At 36.9% G+C, this 9940-nt stretch overlaps 1 protein-coding gene across 1 annotated transcript; it reads left to right on the forward strand.

Moving 5' to 3' along the window:
* Positions 1 to 1211: 1211 nt before the first annotated feature.
* Positions 1212 to 4156, forward strand: rpl35 (ribosomal protein L35). Its single transcript, XM_053325073.1, has 4 exons — positions 1212 to 1280; positions 1947 to 2083; positions 2892 to 2973; positions 3960 to 4156. The coding sequence occupies exons 1-4, from the start codon at positions 1278 to 1280 to the stop codon at positions 4107 to 4109; spliced, it is 372 nt and encodes a 123-aa protein (XP_053181048.1). The 5' UTR covers positions 1212 to 1277; the 3' UTR covers positions 4110 to 4156.
* Positions 4157 to 9940: the final 5784 nt, after the last annotated feature.

Consider the following 9940-nt stretch of genomic DNA (forward strand, 5'->3'; position numbering starts at 1 on the left):
TCACTGCAGCTTTTCTGTATTTTCGCTTTTAAGGATTTAACAACTGCTGCCACCACAAAGGTTTAATTTTCCCACCTTTATTAATAATAAATCTGAAATAATAATCACGGCTTCTGCTTCCAAATCCTGCATATCTGCTGGGAAAAATACATTTTGCCTTTCTGTTCTACAAGTTTCAAATGCTAAAATTATAACTTTCTAATAATTTTTTTTTCACTCTACTTTTTATTTTAAACAAACAGAATAACATATAATGCACCCACCCCAGACAGCTGTACAGCACACAAGAAAAAATTAACTTTAAAAAAAAAGTTAAAAACAGTAATAATAATCAATACTGACAGTACTCAATTAAGATTGAATAACAGTCATAAAGAAATCATTAAAAAAATACATCAGATAATTATGCACTGTATTTTTAATTATTGGTTTATACTTCTCTCAATACATTATTTAATAGGTTATCACAACATTTCAGTTTCAGTTTAAGCTAAAACATGATGTAATCGCATAATATAGAGAACATAACCTGCTTATATGCCTATAGCTATATGCATATTAAATTAGAACCGTTATTTTCTCAGGTATTATAAATGGTTATTCTGAGACCCAATTTACTCAAATTAAATTAAAAAATAAGTTCATTATTATGAAATATTTATCCATTATTATGAAGTATTTTGTCATTATTATGAAATATTCCATTATTACTATAAATGTATCTATAATGTCATCATAATTTCATCTTCCTAATTTTCATGATTCTACATTATTATAAAATATGTATCCATTATTATGAAATGACTTTTTCATGAAATTATGATTATATTATATTTCATAATAATGGGATACATATTTCATAATAATGAAAAATGTATTAATCTAATTTTTAGTAAATTGGGTCTCGATAGAAATATGTTCAATGAAAAAATTAGGAAAATTAAATTATGATGTATTTCATGATAATGGATACATTTATTAAAATAATGGAATCTGTTTCATAATAATATTCCATAATAATTGATACATATTTCAGAATAATAATCTTACATGTTTCATAATAATTTACTTATTTATTAATTTAATTTTAAGTCTCCATATATTCTTCAGTCATGCCCATAGACTGTATATGGTCATGCCTGCTCCTCCTGCTGGTGGCGCTGTGTTCATATTATCAACAGCATCACTTCCACACACGAAGAAGAAACTCGCCGGAAGCTTCTTCTCTGTGAGCACGCGGTACGTCCGGCCTTTCCAACAGGGCAGCGAGAAGAAACATGGTGAGGACCCGCTGCTCTGCACAATTATCTATCATTTCTCTCATTTATCCTCACTGCAGTCGGTCAGAAAGCTCTAATATATGCACATAAACTCCTTAACTACTTGTTGGTGGTTGTGTAGAGAAGTTAACTTTCACCATTATTTAGTAAAATGTGATTTTATAGAGCGACCGTACCGACCGACGCTCAGCCGACTCGCTGTTAACGTGAAGCTAATGGACGCATGGCTGCTGCTGTTACATTTAACCCGATTCCCTCATTATTCATATATCTGTGGACATGCTAGCTTTCTGTCGCTTTAAAAGCTATATCTGGAATGAAAGTTGAATACGATTTAAAGCGTTATGTTAGCAGTTCGGCAAGTTATAATGAGACATGCTAGCTCGGCTGATAGCGTGTCTAATGCTAGTAATACAGTGTAGGTGTTATGTTCAACACGGTGCCCCTTTGAATATGATTCCTTCTTTTTAAAACTGTTTCACGTAGCATCATCTGTGTAGTTCGAGTAGGTTATGTTTACATGTATTAAGTGATTGGGGTTTAGGGTAGCAGCTCAGAAGACGACTGGTTGGGGATAATCATCAGGTGTACATTAAAGAAAGAGGACACCAACTTAAACGCAACACCGTTTTCTAACCAATATTCCTCTACTCTCTTATGTCCCAGGCCAAGATCAAGGCAAGAGATCTGCGGGGCAAAAAGAAGGAGGAGCTGCTCAAGCAGCTGGACGACCTGAAAAATGAACTGTCCCAGCTCCGTGTGGCCAAGGTGACCGGTGGAGCTGCGTCCAAGCTCTCAAAGATGTACGTACTGTGTGGAAGAGGAGTTAAATGAAGGAAATATACCAGAATGATGCAGATAGGATGGGACTGTGTGGAGCTGTAAGATGGCAGTGTTTAGCGTACAGGGTCTAAGAGCTGCCTGCCGTAGGCCTGAGTTTCTCAGTTTTTATGAAGCATTATGGCATCTAAGGACTGGCTCATTAGTCAGGTAGTGATGAAAAGACTTACAGAGGTATAGATTTAGCTGTGAAGAGAAGGTGTGTGTATAACATGTGAGCAGAATATGGCACAAACTGTCTAGTTATTTCTAATGATACTTCACTCAATATTTTAAAGTCTAGAATATTAATGAGATTTATTTTTAATAAGTTATGATTGAGGTTTTATAGTGACTTTGTTGTGGTAAACAATACTGTTACTGCTCTAGGAACAATTTAAAATTTTTATTAAAAACATAAAATCAATTCTAATTCTGTTCTAAATATAACTACAAAATAGTTTTAAAAAGCCCATTCTTAATGAAAGAGTAAAAATCTTAATGCTGTTCGTCCCTACAGCAGGCTAGCATGGGGGGGGGGGTCAGTCTTCAGCACTCTCGTCTAAGATGATATCTGTGAGCTGATGATTTGCTGATGCTTTCACATTGCTTACCAAAAGACTGAGACTTGAGATGATCTGAATGTTCCTCATAGACAATGACTGTCACCCACCCCACTGAAATAAGTCCTAAGGAAGTGTCTCATTTCTTGTAGGTTTTATTGATTGTGATATGTCAGTATCTTTGGCTGAAGACAGAAGTGTCTCACTAAAGCTTTTTATCTTGTTCCAGCCGTGTTGTTCGCAAGTCCATCGCCAGAGTCCTGACTGTAATCAACCAGACACAGAAAGAGAACCTGAGGAAGTTCTACAAGGTGAGACTAGTGTTCTTTACACTGCCCCTAACGCAATACACACACATACGTTTGTCTGGAACTTCAGTTGAACTCTTGTCAGAGATGATATCTGTGAGCTGATGATTTGCTGATGCTTTCACATTGCTTACCAAAAGACTGAGACCTGAGATGATCTGAATGTTCCTTTACATATCACTGTAGAAATGAGCTGCAGTCATTCTAAGATGTTAATCTTGGTTTTATTTGGCTGTTCATAGGGGCAAACTACTGTATTCATATGGAGTCAATAGCTCCATCAAGTCCTTTTTAAAATGATGTCTGTGTTCTTTTACCTGGTGACACAGCTGGACTTATGAGAACTCAAGAATCCATTTAGTTGAGTTGCATTCAGGTTTCTCTGAGGAGCTGCTGGCAGCTACAGCTGTGGTTCAACTGTTATGACAGTCTATGATGGACAGTTACAGACAGATGTTTCAACCAATAACCGGCCAGGTGTTCTTTGGAAGTGCCCGCCCCTTTCCAAACGTTTGCAAAGACAACAGCTCAGTTTATTCTGTTAGGTTACTGACTCTGGGTGTTTTTGACTCAACATGTAGATGTTTGAAAATATTCTCTTGATGCATGAACACAGTAAGATTACATATGATGTATTAAGATGGTTTCCCCATACAAGAAACATTCAGAAAATGGCCACAAGGGGAATGTGTGTGCACCCTGCTGATTGTGACACTTTAAAACTAAACTAAATAGAACATTTGATACTTTTATAAAGCAGATGTTTGTTTTGATAAGTGATGATTGATGTGTGCACCTTTTTTAAAATGCTTATGTGAACACTAGTTATAAAGTTTTATTATTATCATTATTATTTAGCTTTGGAAAATGCTGACTGCAGTCATGATGGTGTGATGTCTCCCTCTGATGCATTATATGCTGAGCTGGTTATCTACTTCATTTGAGTGTCTTGTAATTTTGGTCTAATGAAAGAATTGAATGTGTTTCAGGGCAAGAAGTACAAGCCCCTGGATCTGAGACCCAAGAAGACCAGAGCTCTGCGCCGCCGACTCAACAAGCACGAAGAGAGTCTGCGAACCAAGAAACAGCAGAGGAAAGACCTCCTCTACTCTGTACGCAAATTTGCAGTCAAAGCTTAGAAGCTCTTTCTATTGACAAAATAAAATCTGTGTTAAAAAAACAAGAATTGTGTATTTTGTTCTTCACTAACATCAGTGTATTAAAATAAATTATTTTTTTAAAGTATGCTTCATTACTCATTTCTATTAAAGCAGAAATGATGAATAACAATGAGGTGAAGATCATAAAGGTGTCTGTAGTGATAAACACTGACTGGTCACTTCTCATTGTGTCTGGATTTAGATCCCTGCTCTGCTCAGTGTTTATAAATCAGTGTTAATGCAGTCTGGATAACTCTGGATAATGTCAGTGTTTTTCTCTTGAATGCTGATGAAACAAAGACCAGTGTACACTTGGAAATATAGCAGCAGCTGTTCCATGTATTTATCATTTTTCAACAATCAAAATAAATTGATAAGGCAGCACACCATGACACCTGACAATACCAACATTCATTAGTAATGCCATCAACAAGCATTGTACCCACTGCCTGTTGAATATGCTTTGAAAACAACTGCAAAAAAATGGCTAAAATGACTTCCACTGCTTTATGAGCAATGATATTTAATATAGTTGAGAAGAGATGCTCAGCTCTATATGATTTTTACTTTATATTTCACCTCATTAAAATCTACTTTGATCAGTGGTGTTTGACAGGACTGTATTCTGCTCTAAGCATGTAACACAATTAGTGCAAAGGTGGTGGACAAACACAATGCAAGAAAATTAAATTGAATTTGTTATAGAGGATAGAGTAACAAAACAGGATGCAAACTGAGCTGTATGTTGATAACAAGTATCTTACCTATCATTTACATTTAGACAGGTCATGTGTATCACCTCACATCATCTGTGATCTCAGCACTCTGTTTATTTAAATTGAATTAAAAGAAAGATTTAAACATTTCATTCCAACATCATGAAAAAACTTGTATGTGTAACTTGTTGCAGGCTAACAGGTTAAAAAAACTAACATTTGAATTATTTTGTTGTAAAGTTTATGTGTCTGAAATGTGCTTGAAAAAATAAAGTCTCTTTTAAATGTGGAAGATTAGGTCAGGGGTGCGTCATCGAAAGCATTAGAATGCACCCATCCATTCTAAAGCAGTGATATATTAAAGGGCCACTCCACTGTTTTACACGAGCATCAAATTACTAGTGGAAAGTAACAAAATGGGATATCTCAGGAACAGCTGGAGGGAGTTTAATCACATCTGGCACAAACATCCACTTTGACTCACGGATGAACTGATTAGATTTTGGTCAAAGATCACTGTGACCTCACACACACGCACACACACACACGCACACACACACACACACACACACACACGACTAAAGAGTTCATATAATAATTATTACAAAGTTTGGTATGAATGTCTGACAGGATAGAATGATGAAGTGATGACATTTTATATCCCAAAGGTCAACTTTCTTCAAAGTCTTCACTACAAATATGATATGAGTCTGGACAGATGTGTGTAAGCTGTAGATTTATTTGCAGTGACTCAGTCCTGACATACAATTAAATTATAAAAACACATTAAAACTGAAAGCTTGTTTCTATTGTGCTCCTCTTTGGGGAAAAGGGCTGGTATGGCAAATATTCAAGACCAGTTATAAAACACATGCAATAACACAACACTTAATCAAACTGACAAAAAACAGAAGAATGACATGTCAAACAAAGCAAACTTATGATTGGCTGTTCATCAACCACCTCAACAGAACTACAGCTGTGTGTAAAAACATGTTTTCACCTGCAGAACTCTTGAATCTGAAAGGACAGATGTGCATTATACTACCTTTGGTTGAATAGTCATGATCTCTGATTAGCTTTAAGTAGTTAAAGTGACTGGGAGCTGTATTATTAAAGGCTCATTTCACACAAATACCCTTTTCCCTCTTGCAGATTTGTATTTTCTATTGAAAACACACTGATTTAATACCTTTCTGTAGCTGATGATGTCATTCTGTACTTTCTACATGCTGCTCCAACTTGACCATAACGCAGCTTTTGGAAAGACACTGATCTGAGCACAGCGGGCCTCAGGAATGTCGGGAATGGCAATCACCTTTATTCTAATTGCTTTTCCACCATCACCATGCTGTCAGCTGCTCTTTAGTTACCTACCAATGCACAGCTCGTCACTATTCTCCGACTGTCATCATGAGCTCTCACACTGTCCTCCTCTTCACTCTGCTTGTTTGTTTTAGTGTCTTTCCTTCCTCTCTCTCCTCACATCCCAGCTCAGATAAGAAGACCGGCTGCTTCAAAGTCAACAACTGTAAATGCATCATGAAGGATGGGAGTGGAGTGATAAATCTGAAGGCTATGGGGGATGCAGATGGTTTCCTGGGGCGTTTGAGGCCGGTGACAGTGGACAACATGCCAGACAACACTGAGATGCTGCTGACTTTCAGCCCCTGCCAGGCCTTCACACAGCCGGACGAGGTGACAGGAAGTGACTGTACCGGTGTGGCTGTGTGCCTTAATGTCAGGTACAGTATGACTACACTTTTATCCTGAATCTTCTTACTGTTTATTGCTATGCCATAAGAAACAAATGTTATTCTACCACTTTATTGATTTCAAGACACTTTGGACATATCAAACTTTCTGTGTATAGCATCTTTCATACAGGTTCATGTAGTTCAAAGTGATTCACAGCTGATTGATAGGCTGATAATAAGACAGAACAAGTGGCGACAGAGGACACCATAAAGAAAATGACAAAAAAAGAGCAATCTGAGACCAATGCATGTGAGAGAAAATAAGAATGATAAAAAAGATTTTTTTAAAAAGAGAAGAAGACAAAGTTCGTTAAAAAACTAGACTAAACACTAGGTTAGAAAATATAGTTTAAGAAAAGAGACAGACAAATAAAATTGATAAGGTAAAAAAAGAGACAATGAATAAAATAAAGTTGAATACAATTCTAAAACATCCAAAAAGACATAACAAAACAAAAAAAGAATGAAGAGACTATAAACCATTCTTAATCATATGTGCGATGGAGCCATCTAATGCCATGACTCAGTTTTGACACTTAAGTTCCTGCCTAACATAATTTAATAAACTGCTTCCTCGCTAGTTACAAAGAACAATATCGGCAATGTTTTATACTTGTGTTATTGACAAATATCATAAACACCAAAACCAATAATGTATCAGTCTATCTCTTAGTGTTGTCTGTAAGTCTCAGCCTCAGGAGAGTCCTACTGAAGACAAAAATCTTTAAAAAAACATTTAAAAAGAGTCTCAGTATTTTCCTAAAACAGCTGGGCATTGTAGTTTTTAACAAATTAGAGGAAGTAGTAGTTGGGGACTACTTTCAGCGGCGGATTAATCCACATTTGGTGCTCTAGTGAGTATTTGTGGCAACAGGACAGTGTGTGGGTGATTGAGTCAAAATAGACTACAATGTGTGTGTTCATGGTGTCACCTCGTGCAACAGTGGGATTCATTGATGTGATTTGAATAGTTTTAATAGTCTAGCACAGAAGAATGAAATATATCCGACTTTGATACAAACAAGATTAGTAAATTAATTTATGGCTGGGTTTGGTCTTTTCATGGTATGTGTTGACATAAAGGAAATTACACTTCAGCTGCTAAATAAATCTATACCAACTCAAGAGTGACAAGCTACTTTTATTTCACCTTTCCCCATAACTAAACTGATGTTATACACCCAGTGGCCACCAGAGGGTGCCCAAACACACTAAATCAAGACTTATGGCCTTCCGAAAAACATCTGACCAAATTCAGATGTTTTAACGTGTTGATTTATATGTTCTTCATTAACTGTGCTGCACATTTGCACATTTGGGGGAATATATCTCCCCATAAACCCACTGATCACAGCATGCCTCGAATACCTGAGAAGTGGCACAACAATTTTTTGGAAAGGTTCAAGAGAAGCCTGAGGCATGCATTCAGTACAAAACTTAGCATTTATTATTAAAAACAGGATGATTGTAGCAGAGGACCTGAAGGTGAAACAGATGATTACAAGACTGAGACAAAAGGCCTTTTATTTTACTATACTGATAAATATTAAATAGCTTAACAGTGAGATAGCTAAACCAACTGACTACAACAGGAATTCAATTCAGTGCTTTTATTGCAGGAATGTCCAAACTATTCCATAAAGGGTCGTGTGCCTGCAGGTTTTAGTTCCAACCAATAAAGAGCGCATGATGTGACTTATCAGCTGTCTGGAGACTGTGATCAGTTGATTAAATGAGTCGAGCCTGGTGTGCTCCTGCTTGGCTGGAATGAAAACCTGCAGCCACATGGTCCTTTATGGGATAGTTTGGACACTTCTGCTTAATTGTCATTGCACAATGAACAATGAAATTAGGTGTCGTCAGTGATACATACAGTAAACATAACTACATACACTAACATAAAACTACAGACAAGTAGACACATTACTCACACACATTACAGTCAAAGTAATGAAAACAAACAATAAATAGTATAAAACAGAGCTTTGAAAACAGAATGAAGGCATGTACTCAGTTATATTGGACATAGTGAATTGCAAAGATATTGCACATGACCATGGGAGTATTGCATATATACAGGATAGGGTTGTACTACATAGGACACAAGAGTGTATGATACACTACCTGGTAAAATCTTTGGCAGAGTTCTTACTGATCACAGACCGCAACAGAACACTGCAACAAGTGCTGCTACCTTTCCAGGGACTACGGGCAGAAAATAGCAACTTGCTAAAAACCCGGTGCAATGCATCTCTCCTTGTTTTATACAAGGATAATGTTTTATTGCGCACTGTCTCTGTTTAAATAAAATTACAAATTACAAATTACAAATAAAGATGGTTGAGGTGACCACCACCCTCCAGACCTACTACTACTGTTGCGTGCAAGGAATTGTGTATACCACAAGTTCTCCCCGCAGGTCTTCCCACCGCATGGGAAAGAGACAAACATCAAATACAATGTTACAAGGTTCCGACAATTACACGCAATATAAAAAAATATAAACCAATATGCAGCTTGCTCATTGAAGTTAAACCCACAATGGTAAACGCTACGAGGCACTTTAACCAAACAGCATTGTTACATCGGTCCAGACAAAGCAGCAGTCTGGCACCAAGTCTGCAAAAAAGAAACATGGCAACAGAGCAGTGAATTACATCATTGGGAGAAATAGCTCAGACCTCTCCTACATTACCTACAAGTTTATGTTACATTTATGTTACCTTTCTGAATAGGAATCTAAAAACAAGCACAGGTAACTACAAGATAAGTGTGATAATAGAATAGAATATGCCTTTATTGTCATTGTATAAGTAGTACAACGAAATTGCAGGGGGCTCATCACAGTGGCACAGAAACATACACACAGTGGCATAGCAACATACTCACAGTGGCATAGCAACATACTCACTATGGCATAGCAACATACATAACTCTGTACTGTGGCTCAAACAGGGGAGATGTGAAAGTTGAGTCTTTTTGTAAAGGGTTAGATTGGACATATCGTATCTGAAAAGACCAGATTAATCAGTGGCATACCTCTTCAATGGGGCTACAGAAGTCAATCAATTGGGAAACAGCTGCTCTACAACTTTATATACAAGAATACCAGTTGGATTCCCAATTAAATACATACAAACTTTCTCTCCAAATAGCCCTACAGCACATCGACCAGGCCTCAGAAAAAAGACTAATCTTTATACAGTGGGAGAGCTCTCTCTAAACCTACCTACAAGGGATGGTGCTCCCAACCTACATGCCAGACCTCTACCAAAGTTCATTTTAAAACAGTTATTTGCAGGGAAAATGTATTTGTATGTGTGAGTGAGGGAGGTTG

The sequence above is a fragment of the Scomber japonicus genome, chromosome 9, assembly GCF_027409825.1.
Source record: "Scomber japonicus isolate fScoJap1 chromosome 9, fScoJap1.pri, whole genome shotgun sequence".
NCBI classification, from domain to species: domain Eukaryota; kingdom Metazoa; phylum Chordata; class Actinopteri; order Scombriformes; family Scombridae; genus Scomber; species Scomber japonicus.

Coding starts and splice junctions, on each gene's coding strand:
- rpl35 (XM_053325073.1), top strand. Junction 2,084..2,891: donor GCGTCCAAGCTCTCAAAGAT/GTACGTACTGTG, acceptor ATCTTGTTCCAG/CCGTGTTGTTCGCAAGTCCA. Junction 2,974..3,959: donor ACCTGAGGAAGTTCTACAAG/GTGAGACTAGTG, acceptor AATGTGTTTCAG/GGCAAGAAGTACAAGCCCCT.